Below are 21,754 nucleotides of genomic sequence, written 5' to 3'. Positions count from 1 at the left end.
AAATATTCTTCAGCTGCAAAAAGAAAATAAACAACTTAAAAGCATTAATTCAAGTAGGAAAATCTATTAAAACAAGTAAAATTTCACTTCCGGCATCAGAGGGATATTTTCAGTATTTCTGTATTTGCCTCATTTTCATGACTCCAGTTTTATTCCTACTGTCTGTACAGTCCTCACAAGTGCAATAAAGCCTGCTCCAACTGTACATACTACATAAACACTATTCAAGCAAAGCAAAAACAAGATCAGGTAACAATAATCCTATCACTGAAGACTATGGGTGTTTTTCCCCATTGCAGTGACAATAAATCCTTTGTTTTTCCATAGTGAATGAAATGTCAGACTCCTTATTCCAGAACAGATTGATGCAGGTTAATTATGGCATCTGCAGTGCGGTACTTTTGGCACAGTTTTGTTGTTGTAGTAAATCTCAGGTTGAATGAGCCAACACTGAATTATAAAGTGCTGTATTGTAGTCTCCTGCGGAAATGAAGGAATTGTGGCACCAAAAAGTCCAAAAAAGGAAAATGGCCAGGGATAAGAGGAGATCTAGGCAGACCCTCAAAACAAAGGCTGAATTGACCAAACTTGCTGTAATTTTCCCTCTCTAATAAGCAACGATGACTATTGTAAAATAAGACTGTACAACGAGAACATCTACGCTATGTGATTAATGGTGGTACGCAGAGCTAGGGTGGCACATAGCTCAGGTCTTTGTTGGTAGAGCCAGACCTTTATCACAGGATCAGCTAATGATTACATCCAGCTCATTTGTCCCTTTACTCCAAGATCCTGGAGCACCCTCATTCCACAATCAATTAGGGATCAAAACACAAGTTTGGATGGGCAGAAAGTGCAGAAATAAAGGTAATGGAGCAAATCTCAAATACTTCTATTGAGCCAGGGCGCTCGATACTCTGATTAATGGCTCATTCAGTAGAAGCTAGGAACAAATAAAGCACGAATAGGGTCTTCTCCAAGAATAACAATTATGCAAATAAAAGGATAACCTGATCCTAAAAACCTAACCTAAAACAAAAGGAGCCAAATGTGGTTTCTCTGCGCTGCTGGTAGGCAATGAAGATCCATTTCAGGTTCTTTAGACAACACGTTTCAAAGGTATTCCAGACTTCTTCCGCAGGACACAAACCGTATATATGGTATATATGATCTGTCCTGAGGAAGAAGTCTGGAATGACTTCAAAACACGTTGATTAAAGAACCTGAAATAAGGGCTCATTGAGACAGAAGTCAGTGATCTTTCTCATGTGCAAGAATCCATCCACGATTCATACGTATAGATAAACACTGTAGGGAAACCAGACTATAGGGTGATACCACTAAAGATACCATAGATCCAGGTAAAGTGCTCACCTGAATGCCACGAGGATGCATGAAGGAAAAGACAATTCATGGTTTGGGCTGTGCTAACTAAAATGAAGATCCTTGATCCAATAATATAAGAAGCGGTTTTTATTCCACAACTCTACACTTGGTTTTTACATCTGAGAAAGATGCCAGTTCGTCTTGGAAATCCATTAATTGTTTTTTTTTATTCAAGATTCATCAGTGTCAGAGTTTGGTCAGTGCCAGTTTTTAACATCAGTATTTCATCAGTTTTTTTGGATGAAAACATGAAGTTTTCTCACGCTAACATACCTAACAGTCCATGAAATACAGACAACACGTAAATGGCATCGGAGTGCTGCACGATTTTTATCATGGACCCATATACTTACATTAGCGAGTTTGATCTGAGACTGGACTCAAAATTGCTCATTTCTGTATGATTTTGTATGGACCGTAATTGGTAATCAAACAAAAACGTATGGACATGTGAACAGCAACCTACACTAATAGGCAGGAGTGATCCATGATAAACAAGGATAAAACCGTAAGAGAAAAACAGACCTCTAAATGAGCCCTTATATAGATTTATATTTTGGTCCACCATTGAGAGACATTTACCATTCTGCAACATTTTCTAAAACAGAAAAATAGTAAACTATTTAAAGTGTACCTAGAAGAGAAAGACCCCCCACAGTACTGAAAGAATAAAGAAAGGTAACGTCCTGGCAGCTCTCCCATCCTCCGTTTTAGTACACACTTGTATTCCACAAACATTTTTTCAATTTCTTTCCCATTTCTCTTACAAAAGTATGAATAAATAGACATGACGGATAACACTGAGGAGTTGTCAGAAGTGCGCGTCACTAATCAGTATGACTGTAGGCTGTGACGGGACAGGGTCAGGCTGCAGGGACATGCTGTGTTGGTAAGGTAGGAAATCCTAGACTATAGAGCACAAGCTGAAGAATGCCCGAAAAACTGCACCATCTTGCCACATACAAAATATTCTCAAAGGTACAGTCAGAACTGATAACCACTTTCACTGAGAAATAGGACTTATTTCTGCATTTTAAGTTGGCCAATAAAAAGAAAAAAAAAAAAGTCTGGTGAACTTTCAGGCATCGCACTATGGGGTTGCAATGCGGACAAAAAAAAAGTCATCTCTGTAGAGGCCCATACCTTTAAAACATCATTGGAATATTCTGAAAAATGACATGCAATATGTGCACCTGGTGGTTGGTTTTATTTTATGCCCCTTCCAAGATTATTAGGATTTAAAAAGTATATATATATATATATATATATATATATATATATATTATATATATACACACACACACATTTTTACATGAAACAGTCACAACCATGAAACCTAACTTTTACAGCTAACATTTTACACAATTTGAATGCCAGGATCTGTGAAATTTAGCATTGAAAATATGCTACTGCAAAAAAAATAAATAAAAAATTGAACAAAGCATCATAAAGCCTACTGACATACAAAAAAACAGAGAAAAGAATGTTACCAATACTATCTAACAGGGAACCCGATCACAGCCTCCTAATATGGGTTGTACTCATTCTTGTATGATCAGTAATTATTTCTTTGCCCCATATGAGATATGGCTGTAAAAATGCTGACAGCATTGATATTACACAGATTTAAAAAAAAAATGCCTGTTTGGAGTTAGTTGGATAATATAAACAGACTGCTGTTCACACACATTTTGCTTGTTCGTTGGGAGAAATGATCTTTTGGATTGCCCACAAGATCATTATTCCTGGCAGCACATCTTCCTGAGAAAAGACGACCTGAAAAGTCCACAACAATGGCAGCCTATGTGCACTGATCCATTACTAATCATTTTGCATGCATATTAAGGCCTCCATCAAACGTTCTTGTGATTCCTGTACACGGAAAAAACAGTACTGGTGAGATCCGTGGTCCGTTTGTGCCATCCGTATGTAGCATCCGTGTTTTGTCCAGGAAAAAAAATGGATGATATTTAAACAATTTATTCATAAAATTTAATTACAAGAAATTTAACACCACAGGATTTTCAGGAGGGAGAACAGATGATAGATACATAGATATGAGATAGATAGATTCAAGATAATAGCTAGCTACAAAAATGTCGTTGCCATCTATATAATCAGTGCTTTGCATGTGTTATTGTCGCTACTTAAATGTATATACTAAATAAATAAAAAAAACGGCGTGGGCTACCACGTAATTTTAATAACCAGCAGAGGGAAAGTTGACCACTGGGGCTGATTTTACTAGCCAGGGAAGGGGTCATTAGGCAAACATGTTCCTGGCTATTATTAACAGCCCACAGATGTGTGATTAGCATTTACTTGCTACATTGCAGAGGGTCCCCAGAAAAAAAATTGACGTAGGCTCTCCCTATAAAATCTAACCAGCAAAGGCTAAATAGACAGCTGCAGGCTGATAGTAATAGCCAGGGAAGGGGCCATGGATCCTGGCCCACTCCAAAGCTAACAGCATCAGCCCTCAGCGGCCCCAGAAATGGCGCATCCATAACATTGCCTGCAACTCTCAACATTGTGCCTTACTCGCGCTCATCTCAGCGCCAGCAAGGGCAAATGATGAGAGCTGCCTCCAGCAGCCATGCCGGAGGACCAGCACGAACTATACCGCTGATTCCCTGACATGTCTGTAGGTTTTTCACAGGGACAAAAGGTCCGTGTGAAAAACCTGACATGTACACACACCCACTGAATACAAAGGATGTGCGTATGTCCATATTTGCAGCCCTTTAAAAATGGGGTTGCATAGGGACATACAAAACAGACGTGTGAAGGAGGGCCAACAAACTTGTGGTCTGCCTGTCCCAAAAAGCTATTCAACGACCGCTAATAGGCAAACATGTCCCGATTGGCAGGTGTTTAAGACTGGGCCTATTAGACAGGTGAACCTTTTGGTGCTACCCTGTAAAAGACTCAAATTGATCAACTTTCTAGATTGTGTGGCCCTCTGTATTCAGCAAATGGCACAGTGGTATGAAAGCAAAGGAAAGGGGTTGAGAAACGAACACATAAGATAGAAGTTTTGGCAATCAAGGCTCAATTCATCAAATACATGTTAAGTCATTTATTTCCAAGGATCAGAAAATTGGTTGCATCGTCTACATTGTAAAAACTATAGTAACCTGCTATACATTTTGCCGGTTAAAACTGCAGCTAACATCTAGGTGGGAGGAGGGGATAGAAGCATTGCTTAAGATATATTGCATACAATGTGAAATCAACAAGTAAATAAAGAGGATTTACTTAAAAGAACAAAAAAAAAATCCCAAAAAAACAAACAAAAGAAAAAGAAAAACACCACAGGGAGGTGTATTATTACAAAGACCCAGGAAACAGAATTATAACCACAATATTTTCTCTGTGAAAAATACAACTATTCGTGAGATAAAATGTACAATTGATTTTTTTTTCCCTCAAAGAAAAAACACAGTATAAAGGAAAATAGTTTTCTTCAAAACAGGGAAAATAGTTAGTCATTTTTATCCATTATAATATAATTTGACACAAAAAGCAGTCAAAGGATTGCACCAACTCCATGTTCAGTTGTCTGAACTAAAAGAAACTTGTAAAAGGAGTCCATAAAGAATAACGATTTTTTTTCTACCGTTTTTTTTTTCGCTTTTCTTTTTAATCACGCTGGCTATCATAAAGCGATGTATCGCAAAACTCTGTTTTACAAAATGTACAATATTGTAAATGTGATGGCCTGGAAATTATAAATTCAAATATTGTTCCTGTGCCTCCATATTATATTTTCTTGTCTTATTACCATGGGTGGAAAATTGGGATAGATTGAGGAGTGAGGGATTTATGTCCCCATTGTTTTTTTTTTTCCCCGCTCTCTAAAAATTAGGAAAAAGTGTTGAAGCAGATTAAGTGTTAACGCTATAGGTAATGAAGTAATTTATTCTATAGTTTAGTGCATGCTGTATCATTTTGTCTGGGAAAGAAATATGCAATAGGCAACAGTTTACAAAACAAATGGGAGAAACGTGCCGCTGGTCTCCCAGGGGTATATTCACTCTCCGCAGATGGGAGCCAGGCGTGTGGTCACCGGCAAGCTGCACAGATCAGCCAGTCATGTGTCAGTCTCTGGTCTCTTTAGTTTGTTAGAGCAGTTTCAGGGGAGGGGATATACTAGGAGAGTTGTGAAAGAGTATTAAAAAAAAAGGAAAAAAAGTGGTGAGGATGTTCAAAAATTCATTTAAAAAATGCCAGACTTTACAAGCATGTCTGTGCCACCCGGTTAAAAAGTTCACCAAATTTTTCAAAGAGATCCTCCACCCACTTCATGTTTTTCAGACAGTGGTTCACAAGCTCTGCTTGCTGTAGGTCCCGATTTGATTTCTGAACAGAGGTAACCTGGAAAGGGAAAAATGGAGAATAGCAAAAAAAATGTAACTTGCACAGTATGCAGAAGGTACACATCAAGCTCAACACTGCCCCCCAATGTACAAAGATAAAAATGCATAGAAAACAGATTGAGGATCCTGATCGATATGAAAGTCCCTTCAATACCAGAACAGAGGGGATCAAACTCTCAGCACCCTCCCCAATTAGCTGAGCTAAGGGATTGGAACAGCCGGAGACACCCCCCCCACTCCCCACTGATCACTGGGCACAGTGCTGTACACCTTGTAGTGGCTGTGCCTGGTATTGCAGCTCACTTCTGTTCACTTAATTGGAACAAAGCTACAGAGAGCTGTAGTACCAGGCAAAGGCAATAGAAACGTCTGCAGCGGTGCCTGATCAACAATGGCTTGCTGCGGCCCCCCTCAGTCAGCTAATCTGTAAGGGTGCAGAGTCGCTCCCCCCTGATCTGATCCTAAGAATCAGCCATCAGTATCAGTAGGTATAGAAATAAGTAAAATGTCTGCATCATATTCTTAGAGCCATTTGTTTCGCTGTTTGCAGAGCTGTACATTTTATTGATTCCACCAGTTTTGGGATCCATACATCTTTTTGATAATTTTTTATTCTATGTGAAACAGAACGAACAAATATAGCGATTCTAGCAGAAAAAGATAATTATCTATTTTTATTGTATATGTCCTGCACCACTTCTGTAATGCAACAAACATTAAGACAGCAAATCAACCTTTATTTTTAGATTATACCCCTTCACGTCCTTTAGTACCCATCTGACATGGTCGGAAACGGGTTCCTGACCTTTGACGTATGGGTACGCAATGGCGATCGTGCGGGGCACAGAAGCTGTGCCCACTTGATCGCCGCCACGAGCTCGTCTTAAGTTAAAGCTGCCAGGAGCACAGCCCCGGGCATTTTAACCTCCTAAATGCCACAATTGATATTCGTCAAAGCATTCAAAAGGCTGGGAGAAGGAGGGGGCTCCCCCTCCCTTCCTATTGGAAACCCCGCGACGTCATTACAACCCAAGGTCATGACGACCTCCGGGTCAGCCAGCTACAGCAAGCCTATAAGACCATCCCAGGAGCATGATCTAAGAGGTTTCTGTCAGTGCAGCACTGACCAGTATACTGGCAATAAATACATATGTAAAAAAATAAAAATAAACAAATAAAAAGTACACATTTGGTATCACCGCATCCAGACCTATAAATGATAAAACAGTCACACGAGTTAACCCCTTCCGTGAACACCGTACAAAAATATAATAAAAAACGAGGCAAAAAACAATGCTTTTTCATCATACTGCCGAACAAAAAGTGGAATAAAATTAGATCAAACAGTCAAATGGAAATAAATAGTACCGTTGAAAATGCCATCTTGTCCTGCAGAAAACAAGCCGCCATACAGCTCCATTAGCCGAAAAATAAAAAAGTTATAGCTCTCAGAATACAGCAATGCAAAAACAATTATTTTTTTCTATAAAATAATTTTTATGGTGTAATACTAAAAAAAAAATTATATTAACGTGGTATCGCTGTAATTGTACTGAATAAAAAATCAAAAGAAAGTGACCAAAATATGTCATGCGTCTGAAAATGGTAACAATAAAAAGGTGAACGCGTCCAACAAAAAACAAGCCCCCACATGATCGTCAGCGGAAAAATTGTAGCTCTCAAAATATGGCGATGCAAAAAAAAAAAGCATCTTTTAGTGTGTGACAGCAGCCAAATATAAAACCCCATATAGAATAGTAATCACACCGACCCGAAGAATAAAGTTGTCTTATCACTTCTACCGCACGTGGAACGGCGTAAAAAAATAAATAAAACCAGTTCTTCACCTGCTGTGGATTTGTTCATTCTGCCTCCCAAAGATCGCAGTAAGGCTCAGTGCACATTTATCCTGCACTCCTCGCTGAGCGCTTACACTAGGGTTTCCATGTAAATCTCTGAAATATGTGATTCAGATGGAACCCCCGACGGAAGATTGCCTGTAATGAGGCAGATGGAGACATTGTGGATGCTGTCTGGCCTGTGATCCGGCGGTGTCCGTCTTTTCAGGCATGTATAAAAGCTAAGTCCGCCACAGTTTTGTGCACTTCTTAAAAGAATGACAACGCTGAACAGAGGCCAGAGTAACTCTGTTGCCTCATTATAGTAAATGGATCCCTCGGGGGTTTCATCGGAATCACATCACTCAGAAATTTAGATGGAAACCCCGATATAAGTGGTCAGCGTAAAGTGCAGGATAAATGTGATTCAAAATGTTATGTAAGATGTTCCCAACAAAAGCTTCAACTCACAAAAAAACATTAGCTTGCACAATCCCACTATGGTGTCCTATATGTATATATTGATCAGAAAACTCAAGCATCAGACTACATCATTATTCTTATAGGAAATTAATCCCAAGAAAATACGAGTATATTAGATCATAAAATAAAATTTTTATTGACAAAATATTGGATAAAAACAAATAAAAAACCCAAGAACTTCATACAATGGCGGGTACAGTCAATCTATAGATAAATCACAACCACCATAAAGAGAATGATGACAAATATAATATGTCCTATAGGATCTCTTTAAAGGAAATGTGTCACCACTTTGGAGTTATCAGACCTCTACTATGGGCATACAGGGTATGGCCCATGGTAGAGGTCTGAATGCAGAGAAATGTAGTTTTATCTTCTTGGTGTTTCACAGGCTTGGCATCCCCCGGACGCCAAGCTATCCCCGCCCATCTGCTTATTATTCCGCCAACTCCACGCCTATGTACACATTTACCATATTTCCCCCCTCCCCGCACGTCACAGGGCCACGTGATGTGTGCTTTTCTCCCTCCCGGCGCATGTGCAAAGCGCAGCTCACAGGGAGCATGCTTTGTTTCCTCCTGGGCCAGTTTGGCTGAGCACAGCGCAGCACTGTGACTCCCCGACGCCTGCGCAATAGAGCACTGCTGCACTGAGCTCAGCCAAACGGGCCCAGGAGGAAACAAAGCATGCTCCCTGTGAGCTGCGCTTTGCACATGCGCCGGGAGGGAGAAAAGCACACATCACGTGGCCCTGTGACGTGCGGGGAGGGGGGAAATATGGTAAATGTGTACATAGGCGTGGAATTGGCAGAATAATAAGCAGATGGGCGGGGATAGCTTGGCGTCCGGGGGACGCCAAGCCTGTGAAGCACCAAGAAGATAAAACTACATTTCTCTGCATTCAGACCTCTACCATGGGCCATACAGGTAAGTATAGATTTACTTTTCTATACCCTGTATGGCCATAGTAGAAGTCTGATAACTCCAATGTGGTGACAGATTCCCTTTAAGTTTATAGCTATATCAAACCTGAATTAGAATGTGCAAAAAGGTGCAATAAATAAATAAATGGTAGATAGGATTTGAGAGAACTGCTCTGGTGATTACAATGTACGGGCACTAAAACGGCAACATCCACTGCTGCTTGTTTCTGGAAAATACCCATGTAGCTAAAATCGTCAGTACACCTGTAGATAAATTCCCAAAGGGGTATCATTTCCAAAACGGGGTCACTTGAGGGAGAGGGGGGGGGATTCTGCTCTTCTGGCACTTAGGGTCTCTGTATATGAAGTCCGCAAACTATTCTAGGATAATCTGTATTCCAGGAGGCAAATAACGCTGCGTCTCTCCAGTGTCTCGCCATGTGGCTAAGCAGTACTGTACAGCCAAATATGGGTTATTTCTACATTCAGCAGAAATTCTGGGACAGATTTTGGTGCCATTTTTACCCATTTTCTCATGTGAAAATTTAAAATCTGGGGCTAAAACAAATTTATAGTAAAAATGTAATATTTTTTCTTCACTGCCCAATGGTATAAAATTCTATGACCCACCTGTGGTGTCAATATGATCACAACACCCCTAGATGAACTCATTGAGAGGTGTAGTTTGTAAAATGGGGTCACTTATGGGGTGGGGAGGGGGTTTCTGCAGTGCTGGCACCTCAGGGGCTCTGCCAATGTGACATGGCTCTTGTAGACCCATAACCGCCAAATCTGCACTCCAATATGGAGCTCCTCCCATTCTGAGCTTCGCACTGTGCCTCAAAAGTACAGTATTTTCAGACTATAAGACACACATCAAATTTTGGGGTGGAAAATAGGGAATAAAAGATTTATTTTATAAGATGGGGGGGGCAGTCTTCTAGTCAGAATTTAAGGTATCTTACCTGTGGGGCAGCGACGGTGGAGCAGGGTCCCTTCCTCAGGAAGCCAGTGGCGGCAGAAGTGGGGCAATGCTGTCGACCCTGGGTGGGAGGAGGTGGGTGTCCCAGAGGTGCGATGCGGCGGGCCCGGTGTCAGAGGTAAGGCAGAGCGGATTGCAATGCTTCCCAACTTTGGGTTTCAAAAAGATGGCAACCTCCAGCGGCGTAAGCGCAGATTGAGATCTCGGCTGGGCATAATAATGCACTTAGCTCTGCTCACCACCAACACCGGGACCGCAGCATCGCCACACTTCAGCTGCCGCTGGATTCCTGAGGAAGGGAACCTGCTTGCTGTGATCCCGCTCCACCACAGCCCCCCCCCGTAAGCTATATTTGGACTACAAGATGCTCCCCTCCCATTTGCCTCCCAAATTTTGGGGGAAAAAGTGCATCTCCTAGCTTGAAAAATATGTTCGTTCCCGACCCCATATGGAGTATTTGTGTATTCAGAAGAAATTGCGTAACAAATTGTACAGTTCATTTTCTCCTATTATCCCTTTTGAAAATTAAAAACTTGAGGCCAAAGCATTATTTTAGGGGAAATAAATTGTAATTATCCATTCACTCAGCCCAATTTTATACAGTTAGGTGAACTGTCTGAGGGTTAAAAATGCTCACTACACCACTAGGCAAATTCAAGAGGTGTAGTCTCCAAAATAGGGTCACTTGTGGGTGTTTTTGCTGTCTGGCATGTCAGGGGCTTGTCAAATGTGACATGGCATCAGCAATCTACATGGCATCAGCAATCTATTCCAGCCAAATTTGAGCTCCAGAATTCAATTGGCGTTCCTTCCTCCACATATGGGGTATCTGTGTACTCAGGAGAAATCAAACAAATTGTGTCCATTTTCTCCTGTTAACCTTGTGAACATGAAAAAATTTGTGGCCTCAACGTTCTAAAATTCTGTGAAGCACCTGCAGGTTCAAGGTGCTCATCACACCTCTAGATAAGTTCCTTAAGGGGAGTAGTTTACAAAGTGGGGTCACATGTGGCGGTTTCCACTGTTTAGGCAGATCAGGGGCTCTGCAAACACAACATGGCGTCCTTTATCTATCCAGCCAATTTTGCGCTCCAAAAGTCAAATGGCGCTCCTTCCGTTCCAAGCCCTGCCGTGTGCCCAAAAAATAGTTTTCCATCACATCATGTGAGGTATCGGTGTAAACAGGACAAGTTGCAGAACAAATCGTATGGTACATTTTCTCCTGATACCCTTGAAAAATGCAAAATTTGGGGCTACATTTTTATGGTAAAAATTTAAATTTTTATTTTTTCCTTCCACATTGGTTTAATTTGTGTGAAGCACCTACAGGGTTAATAAACTTCTTGAATGTGGTTTTGAGCACCTTGAGGGGTGCAGTTTTTAAAATGGTGTCACTTTTGCATATTTTTTGTCACATAGGGCCCTCAAAGTCACTTTAAAAGGTATTTAGTCCGTAAAATAATTGGTTTTGTACATTCTATTGGAAAAATGAGAAATAGCTGATACACTTTTAACCATTCCAATCCCCCCCCCCCCCCCAAAAAAAAATAATATATGTTTCAAAAATGAAGCTGATGTGAAGTATATATGTGGGAAATGTTATATATTTTGTGCGGTAAAACTAACAAATATCTGGTTTAAGGTCATACAAATTTAAAGTTTGAAAATGGCAACATTTTCTAATTTTTAGGCAAATTTTCAATATTTTAATAAACGCAAAAAATATTGACCAAAATTTACCACTATCATGACGAACAATATGCGATGAAAAAAAATCTCAGAATCAGTGATGTGTTGAAGCAATTTAGAGTTATAAGCTCAAAGTGACAGTGGTCAAAAATGAAAAAACTAGCCTAGTCAGGAAGGTGAAAACAGGCTCTGGGGATAAAGTGGTGAAAGGGGTTGCTGGCTTCGGACAAATCCCATACACCCGGCGGTAATAAGGGAGCTGCACCTCTCACTTTCTCCATATGTATGATCTGTCAGAAGGCAATGAGAGTGAAGCCTGCGCTGATTGGTGTCAGGATCCCCGGAAGACCCAGTGTAGACACCGGGAGTGAGTATACTGTAAGTGTTATTTTACAATGGGAAAACATGAGGATTGGGAAGGGCTTGCCCGAGTAGCGGACAACCCTTTTATACATTTTATCCTGCATGGAAAGTTATGAAACTTTGCAAATCACTTTACTGAAGTAATTGCTTTATTTAGAGTGCAGAAGATGCCTGTCCGTGTTCTGCTTTGATCTCTGGTACTCTAGAGGCCAGTGCTAGGCCTCCTTCTGTCACAGCAGCCATAGACTCCCCACAGAGAGCGACCTCCTGTCACATTACTTCCATGCAGCGGTTGCCATTGAGTGGACATGTAAGGAATTCTCCCGAGTTACTGAAAACACTGACCGCACTCAATCCCCTCAGCTATATCTGCTTGCTAGGGGAATCCCTTGATTTTTCATTTTTGGGCTTTTGGTATTTTCTTCCAGCTTTTATTTTACCGTTGACATAGCTATTTTAGGGCTTGTATTTTGTGGGACAAGCAATAGTTTAAATGACTTTTATCATATAATGTACTCAAAAACGGGAAAAATGCTAAATGTGGGCAAGTTGTGAAAGAAATGCAATTCTACCATTTAGGCTTTTTTGTTTTTACAGCATTCAATGTGTGGTAAAAATGAACTGGCAACACGATTCTCCAGTCCACTACAATTACAGGGATATTAAACTTGGTTTTATATTTCAATGATTAAAAAAATTTCAGAACTTAACCCCTTCACCACCTTGGGTTTTTGTGCTTTCATTTTTTGCTCCCCTTCTTCCCAGAGCCATAACTTTTTTTATTTTTCCGTCAATATGGCCGTGTGAGGGCTTTTTTTTGCGAGACGAGTTGTACTTTTGAACAACACCATTAATTTTACCATATAGTATACTGGAAAACAGGAAAAAAATTCCAAGTCCGGTGAAATTGCAAAAAAAGTGCAATTCCACAATTATTATTATTTTTTTTTACCATGTTCACTAAATGCTAAAACTGACCTGGCAATATGATTCTTTAGGTCATTACTAGTGATAGCCGAGCACTAAAATGCTCAGGTACTCGTTGCTCGGGTCGAGCACATTGAAATACTCGGGTTCTCAACCCGAGCAACGAGCCCAAGGTAAGTCTATGGGAAACTCGAGCATTTTTCAGGCGGCTCCCCCGGCGCTCTGCAGAGGGCCTAAAAATTGCCCAAATCGATGGGAGCAGTGCTCAAATGACATGGGAACAGCATGGGGAAGACCCCTGGAAGCATTTCTGACTCCCATATCACTGCTGTCAACAATGTTGTCAGAGTATTACGCCACTTTTACGGACTCACAATACAACATACAAAAACGAAACCAAAATGGATTTTCCTGGGAAATATGTTAAGGATCATCCTTTCCAGGGTAATGACTTGTATATAAGGCAAAATAAATATACAAAAACAAAAATACTCCTTCACACCTTGGGCTATGTTCACACATAGTGTTTTTGTACTTTTGTATTGCTTTCAACCGTGACAAATGCATTCACCAGGAAATGTCATTTTAACATTTTACAACCTTATCTGGCCATGTGATGTGTGAGACATGATCAGACAGATCCTGTTTCATTTATGAAGGAGGGACTCTGAAAGTCAAAGCTTATTTTTATAGGGACAGCAGTCGGCCCTCACTATTCTTAGACAGCCATCAGCCGGCTATGCTTTGCTGTTCCCATTACTAAAGAGTGGGTCTCCTATACTGTTTTTGCGTATGCAGTGAGTGGCAGGTCTGCCCAAAATTTGTATGCACCCCAATAACCCTTTTAAGAGACTTAGAGGAGGGCCTCCTGAAAACAATGATCCCATTATTAGGAAGTGGGTCTCCCATTGTGTTTGCCTATGCAGTGAATGAAAGGGCTGCCAAAAATTGGGAGGCACTCAATGCACCTTGGAAAAGACGTGGAGGAGGGCCTCATAAAAAAAAAAAAATGTTCCCATTAGAAAGGAGCGGGTCTCCTATACTTGTTTGTCAGCCCATACACTTAGTGCATGGGCATTACATTTACCCCTGGGGGGTATACATGAACATACTGTATAAAGATTTTTTTTTAAGGGCATCATAAACACCCTTTAAAAAAATTATGTGGGTGTTGCATCACGGACCACGGTCACTCTGGTGATATGGCGGTGGAGGATGAGGATGAGGAGAAGGAGGAGGACAAGAGCAAATAGCCAAAATCAGGAAGCGTATACCCATGTGTGGGTGTGAAAAGGTGCATGGAAATACACCTCCCAAAAAGAGACACTGGATTTGAGTTTATATTACGCTGCTATCATTAGGTGGTGTTGAGAAGTCTGGCCCAATCTAGCCCTTGTTCATTTTTTATAAGAGTCAGCCTGTCAGCATTTTCAGTTGACAGGCGGATGCGCTTATCAGTTATAATTCCACCAGTGGCACTAAAAACCCGCTCTGATAAAACGCTAGCGGCAGGGTAGGCAGGACCTCCAAGGCATCTCTACCCCTTGTTCATTCTCCCTAGCCAGTTCATTCCACGTGTCCAGCTTGGATACCCAATAATTATAAGGCACAGAAGGATCACGGAGGATGTTGGTACGGTCGGCTTGGTACTCCCTCAGCATCTTCCCAAACTTTGCACTCCTTGTGAGAGTACTCCACGCCTCAGGGCCTGTGCGATGGGAGGGTCTGAGAAAACTGTCACAGAACTTTGACAGTGTTCCCCTGCTTCTGCTGGATTGGAGTTGTGTCTCTCTCGCCTGTACTCCTTGGTTGTCCGACGAATTGTGACCTCTGCTGCCAGCGTTTTCAGATGGGAATTTTTTTTTTTTTTTTAATAGTTCCGCAACAAGGGCCTTCAGGTACTGCCCCATTTTTGTAGACCTGTCCGCCTCAGGAATAAGAGATATAAAGTTCTCCTTGTAGCGTGGGTCTAGAAGTGTCACCAACCAGTAATGACTGTCACCCAAAATTTTAAGAACGCGAGGGTCATAGGAAAGGCAGTGTAACAAACTCAGCCATGCGTGCCAGACTGATAACAGGCAAGACTTCCGTGTCCTCACCAAGAGGACGACTGACCATGTACTCCTCCTCCTCCCTGCCCTCAGGCCATCCACGCTGGACAGACAGTATAACAGTTGTGCAGGTAGTACCATCTACAGCACATGAAACTAGCTCCTGTTCTTCCTCCTCTTCCTCATTGTCACCCAATCCACATTGGGATGAGAGGAGGCTGGGCTGTGTGTAATCACCCTGTTTGGTTCCGTGCTCCATCTCATCGTGCTCCGCCTGCAATGCATCCTCTTTGATTGTGAGCAGAGAGCATTTCAGAAGACAAATAAGCGGGATGGTTACGCTAATTATGGCGTCAACGCCGCTCACCATCTTGGTGGAGTCCTCAAAGTTTTGGAGGATGGTACATATGTCTGACATCCATGTCCACTCCTGAGGTCTTATGTGTGGAGTCTGAAATGAATACCGACGGCCTTGTTGATGCTGGTAGTCACCAACTGCCCTCTTCTACTCACAAATGCTTCCCAACAGTGTAGAGTTCCAACGCGTGGAGACATCACACACCAGTCGGTGAGCCGGAAGCGGCAAACGCTGCTGAAGCACGGCAAGGGCAGCAGAAGCTGTAGCTGACTTTTTAAAATGGGCACACAGGCGGCGTACTTTGACAAGCAGATCCGGGTAGGTTTTGAGAAACTGCTGAACTACGAGGTTAAGCACATGGGCCAGGCATGGTACGTGTGTGAGCTCGCCTTGCCTCAGAGCAGCCACCAGGTTCTGGCCATTGTCACACAAGACCATGCCTGGCTGTAGGTTCAGCGTTGTCAGCAACAGATCTGCCTGCTCTTTCAGAGATGTCCACAACTCTTCAGCATTGTGTGGTTTGTCACCTAAGCATATTAGCTTCAGCACAGCCTGTTGCCGCTTGGCTGAGGCAGTGATTCCAGCTTGTGACTGATGTGGTCATTTCGGAGATGGAGGCTGAAGAGGAGGAGAAGGATGAGGTGCAGGAGTTGTAGACTGTGGGGGCAACCCTGATTGACCTAGGGCCCGCAATCCTCGGCATCGGGATGATGTGTTCCGGCCCAAGGTCCGACTGGGTCCCAGCTTCCACTATGTTAACCTAGTGTGCCGTCAGCGAGCTGTACCGTCCCTGCCCACAAGCACTTGTCCATGTGTCCGTGGTTAGGTGGACTTTCCCAGTAACTGCATTGTTGAGGGCACGGCTAATATTGTGGGACACGTGCTTGTGTAATGCGGGGACGGCACACTGGGAGAAATAGTGGCGGCTGGGGACCTAGTACCGAGGGACAGCTGCTGCCATCAGGTTGCGGAAAGCTTCCATCTTCACGAGCCTAAAAGGCAACATTTTGAGCGCAAGCAGTCGCGAAATGTGTTAATTTAGTAGTGTGGCCTGTGGGGCGTTGGCTGCATATTTGCGCTTGTGTTCCAAAGACTGGAGTATGGACAACTGAACGCTGCGCTGGGATAAGGACGTGCTTGCTGATGGTGCTAGTTGAGAGTGTGCAACGACAGGTCCAGGGCAGGCGATTGGCTTGCACGCAGAACAGCGGTAGTTTTGCTACCCCTGCAGATGCTGGCCTGGCAGGTGGTGCAAATGGCCTTTTTGGGGTTATCGGCAGAGTCTTTAAAAAACAACCAGACTCGGGAAGACCTAGCAGTAGTACTGGCAACTTCCTTCGTGTTAGTGTTACGGGGAACGGTTGCCCGCCTTCTGTCTGCGGCCACCACACTGCTTCTTCCTGCCTGTTGGGGTGCTCTGCCTCCCTCCCCCTTTGTGCTGCTGTCCTCGCTCTGCATGTCCTCCTGCCAGGTTGGGTCAGTTACTATATCATCCACCACCTCGTCTTCCACTTCCACACTCTGGTCCTCCTCCTGACTTTCTGGCAATTGTGTCTCCTCATCGTCCACCTCTTGTGACACTTTCTCACTGTCGCCTTCGTATGACCGTGGCTGCTCAAATATTTGGCCATTGCTACATGCAATCTCCTCTTGCCCCGCTTCAAGTGAACCAGGTGAGGCCCGAATCTATAAATGGAGAAGTGAACAGCTCTTCGGAGTGTCCAAGTGTGGGATCAGTTGTCTCTGGGCACTTGGTATGGTGGGAGGAAGGAGGATCAGGGTGAGAAATATGCGGTCCAGACTCACGGCTACTGAGACTTGACCGTGTGGAAGACAGGTTGGTGGTGGCTAAGTGACTAGAAGCATTATCTGCTATCCAACCAATAACCTTTTCACACTGCTCTGTGTTTAATAGTGGTGTTCTACGGTCCCCTATTAATTGGGACAGGAAGGTCGAGCGAGAAGATGTGGGCGTTTGTTGTGGCACAATTTCAGCTTGCCCACGGCCTCGGTCTCTGCATGCACCATCACCATCACGTCCAGTTCCCTGTCCCTTGCCCATTTTAAATGGAGGACAATATCTTTCATGCTCACTACAAATGGCTAAATTTTGAGCGAACTTATATGTGATCCATGTGACGGACAAACCACAGTTTTAAATAGCTGGCCTGTAGGTAACTATTTTTTAACAGCGACCTCGTGTCAATAACGTCGCTGACACACAAACTAAATTTTAATGGAGGCCAGAAATGGCAGTATTTTCAGTGCAATTATATGTGATCCATGTGACGGACAAACCACAGTTTTAAATAGCTGGATTTTTAGCGCTGTAATATGGAAAGGACCTGGCTGTATTCTGCAGTGCCAACAAGCAAATGGCGCAGAAAAACGGTGTTCTCTGGATTGTTTTTTAAGCAAATAAACAGGATTAAGAGATATATATATATATATATATATATATATATATATAGATATATATATATATATATATATATATATATATTTATTTATATTCCTGGCCCTTGATACCTGGGGCTATTTCTACAAATATCTGTAAAAGCACCAGCAGACAGAACTGGAATAGACCCTCTTGCTATGTGCATTGCAGTCTGCCATATACCCTGCCTGCCTGCCACTGATATCTCTGTTGCTGGATTAGTCCTCAGAAGGACTGTTCGTTGAGATGGATATGTAGAGAATCTTGTAGAATACTTACACTAACTAATAAACAACCAAATCTCTCCCTAGCTCAGCAGCACCTCTCCCTACACTGCCTGATTCCAGAGTGACTGTGACAAGCATGGCGGCGCCAGGTGTGATATAGACCTGATGACGCTGTGTGGCCAGCCAATCACTGTAATGCCACAACCAACATGGCTGCGGCATTACAGTATGTGGCAGACAATTTCTGCATGTTGATTGGCGCTCTAAAGAGCACCAAACATGCAGGGAGGGGACACGAGCTCCTGCCGAGCAACCCCGGAAATACTAGGCGAGTGCCGAGCATCTCGAGCAGTGAGATGCTCGGGCGAGCACCGAGCAGTAGCGAGCATGCTCGCTCATCACAAGTTTGTGGATACCAAACATGTATAGGTTCTCTTATTTATGTGGTAAAAAAAATAATCCAAAGTTTGAAAAAAATAAAAACTAAAAGGAGCCATTTTCAGAGACCCGTAGCGTCTTCACTTTCCAGGATCTGGGGCCTGGTGAGGGCTTATTTTTTGCACACTGAGCGGACGTTTTTTATTGATACCATTTTGGGGTAGATACAATGCTTTGATTGCCAGTTATTGCAATGTTGCAGCAATCAAACAACCGTAACTCAGGCGTCTTGATGTTTTTTTTTTTCATTACGCCGTTTACCGATCGGATTAATTCTTTTTATACATTGACAGATCGGGCAATTCTGAACGCAGCGATACCAAATGTGTATTTTTTTATGGTTTTATTTGGATTGGGGCGGAAGGGGGTGATTTGAAAAAAATAAAAATAAATATAAATATATATAAATATATATATATATATATATATATATATAACTACATTTTATAAACTTTTTTCTACTTTTTACCTGCTTCAATAGTCTCCATGGGAGAATAGAAGCTGCAATCTTCTGATCACCTGTGGTACACACAGCAGTGCTTCAGCCCTGCTATATGTAACAAAAATGCTCGTCTGCTATGAGCACTGGCCACTGGGCTGCGCTCACAGCAGTTCGGCATTGACAACCACAGGGGTCTCCTTAAGATCCTGGCTTGTCATGCCAACCCGCGATAATGTGACAGGGGCGCCGACGAGCTAGTCTTATGACACGCTTCCAGTGCGATCATGTTAAATACCGATGTCAGAAATTGAAAGCGGAATTTAACATGGTGGATCGCAATTCCACCCACGGCTGTTAGGGGCATATGACAGCAGTCATGTTGCCTAAAAAGGTGCGGGCTCGTCGCCGGAGCCTGCATCAACCATGGGGAGCCGACCTATGACATATATAAGTCATAGGTTGTAAAGGGGTTAAAAAATGATAACAGAAACCAAATGATTTTTTTTTTCTGAGACCCAAAACTTTTATTTTTCTGTTGAGGCAGCTGTGAGGGCTTATTATTTTGCATGGCAAGCTGCAGCTTTCATAGATGCCAGTTTGTAGTACGTGTGACGTTACAATCACTATTTGTTTCGCATTTTTGTGAGGAGGTGCGCCAACCCAAAAAATGGCAATTTTGAATTTTTCTCTTTATGGTGTTAACTATATGGGTTTAAAATATATTTTGACAGACCAGAGTTTTGTAAACCTGCCAATTTTGTTTTACTTTTTCCAACATTATTATTGTATCGTGAGAAGCGGGTGATTCCAGCTTGTGTTTTTTTTTAACTTTACTATTTTTAAACATATTGATTTGTAAAGCTGTGGGGCTGAGCCTGCATCATATCCGGGCAGATGAGTTATACAACTGTCATTTGTCAGTAAAAGCAATGGTCTGAGCTTACCTAGGATCACTGCTGGTAACCAGTCTGACATCAGCAATTGGGGTGAGCTGTTCTAGGGGTGCGACATTCTGGGTACCCATTGCCCCCTGCGACACGATTGTGGGGTGCTGATGGGTTGCTCTGGCAGACAGGGGCCTGCTAGGGCCCCCATGGTTATCATGTTGGTACCCGTGAGGCCAAGCAGTATTGCAAAATATATATAGAACAAGCGATTAGATGATCGCAGGTTCCAGTCCCATAAAAGAACTTTAAAAAAAAAAAAATCCACACAAAAAAACCCAACATTCGGCATCGCTGCGTCAGTAAAATGTTTGATCTAACAAAATCCGAAAGTTATTTAACCCATACGGTAAATGCTGTTAAGCACAAGAAAAAAAAATGAAACCCAAGAATTACTGTTTTTCAGTTTCTGCAAAAATGACATTGCCATGTTATTTTTAACACACAATGAACACTGTAATAACAAAAAATAATGATGGATTGTCCCCACCCTCTGGAATTCTTGCCATTTTCCCAGTACATTATACATTAATATGAGGTCATTCAAAACTACAACTCGTTCTGCAAAAAAAAAGCCTCATAATGCTATGTCAACAGCAAAAGAAAAAAATTATGGCTCTTACACTGACTGAGAAACAAAAGTGCAAGAACAAAAATTGTTTGCAGGGAACGAAGGGGTGAAAGTAGAGGGAGGAAGAGATAAACCTGCAATCGTTTGACCACTTGTTACAAAAGCTGCAATGGGTCCTGGGAATTTAAAGGGGTATTCCCATCTCCAAGATCCTATCCCAATATGTAGTAGGTGTAATAATAGTAATTTTAGCAAATACCTACAATTAGAAATGTAGTATAGTGTTTTTGTCCAAAGACAATGGCCGTGGGGGCCTTCAGGAGGCCTCTGGCTGCTATGGCATGACATCCAATCGACACCCTACGACTGAGTAGCAGGGGCCGAGGGGTGCCTGAATTGGCTAACCACCGGGATCCCATCCCTTACCATCTCCTGTCAGAGACTGACAGCGGTATTTAAGTGGCTAAACAGCAGTGGTCACAACTAGACGTATAATATGGTTGGCTCCTACTGTATGTGGAGCGGCCTCAGCTTCTGAGCCTGCTCTACACACATGCCCTACAATGGTAGCAACACTTTTAAAAAGAAATAAACAGAGCAAAAACTGTAGCTTAAGCACTTACCTCATCTTTGCATATAAGATATATGTGGTACTTGTAATGGTGGAGTGCATGGTAGAGTGAACACAACTGAGATTTTTCTGGATCTACAGTGAACTCCTGTTGAAAAATAGATGCAATAAAAAATAAGCAAGTGTGAAAATCATGCATACTCAATCAGGACAACATAAGTACATGAAATGGCAGAACAGGTGATCGGTTATCTGTATACAGCTACAGATTACTAAGAAAGTAGAATGGTCAGCAAGTCCAAGGCTGAAGAGCTCATGAGTACACTGTGCCCTCCCAAACAAGCCGCAGACTTCCCAGCATAGACATGCAAGCACATGACTACCTGACAAAGAGCAGAACCACAGGAGTCAGCATATAAGAGGACACCTTCACTGCATTTTTATTTCATAAATCAATAGTACACCTGAAAATAAGCAACTGTGTAATATATCTCAGAGAAATCTTCTTTCTCCCCCGGGATTGATCTTTCATTCTTAAAATTCTCAATTCACAGGTAAAATCTGTATTCAGTGAAGACTGATTGTTACATTATTGAGATAGGCGATGGCAGTTGGTGCTCTTAAAGTTCTATGTAAAGGGGAGGAGGAGCTAGAGGCTGAACCACTCCCTACATAGCAGTTACTCTCATTAGTAGTATCTCCCATCTCAGTAACGTAGCATTCCGTCTTCCCCAAATAGATTTTAC

At 42.3% G+C, this 21,754-nt stretch overlaps 1 protein-coding gene across 3 annotated transcripts in view; it reads right to left on the bottom strand.

The window, feature by feature from the left end:
- Positions 1-4,450: 4,450 nt before the first annotated feature.
- QSER1 (glutamine and serine rich 1) overlaps positions 4,451-21,754 on the bottom strand; it is a 110,620-nt gene continuing 93,316 nt past the window's right edge. For all 3 annotated transcript variants that reach the window (XM_073658111.1, XM_073658113.1, XM_073658112.1), the window contains exons 12-13: positions 21,061-21,156; positions 4,451-5,763 (exon numbers count right to left, since the gene is read on the bottom strand). In XM_073658111.1, the coding sequence (XP_073514212.1) occupies positions 5,623-5,763; positions 21,061-21,156 (237 nt within the window). In that variant the 3' untranslated portion in view covers positions 4,451-5,622. The remainder of the gene's footprint in view (positions 5,764-21,060; positions 21,157-21,754) is intronic.

Source organism: Phyllobates terribilis, unplaced genomic scaffold (genome assembly GCF_046119375.1).
Source record: "Phyllobates terribilis strain yellow unplaced genomic scaffold, ASM4611937v1 Scaffold_13__5_contigs__length_258822181, whole genome shotgun sequence".
NCBI classification, from domain to species: domain Eukaryota; kingdom Metazoa; phylum Chordata; class Amphibia; order Anura; family Dendrobatidae; genus Phyllobates; species Phyllobates terribilis.
This window is presented reverse-complemented; position numbering and strand designations above follow the sequence as displayed.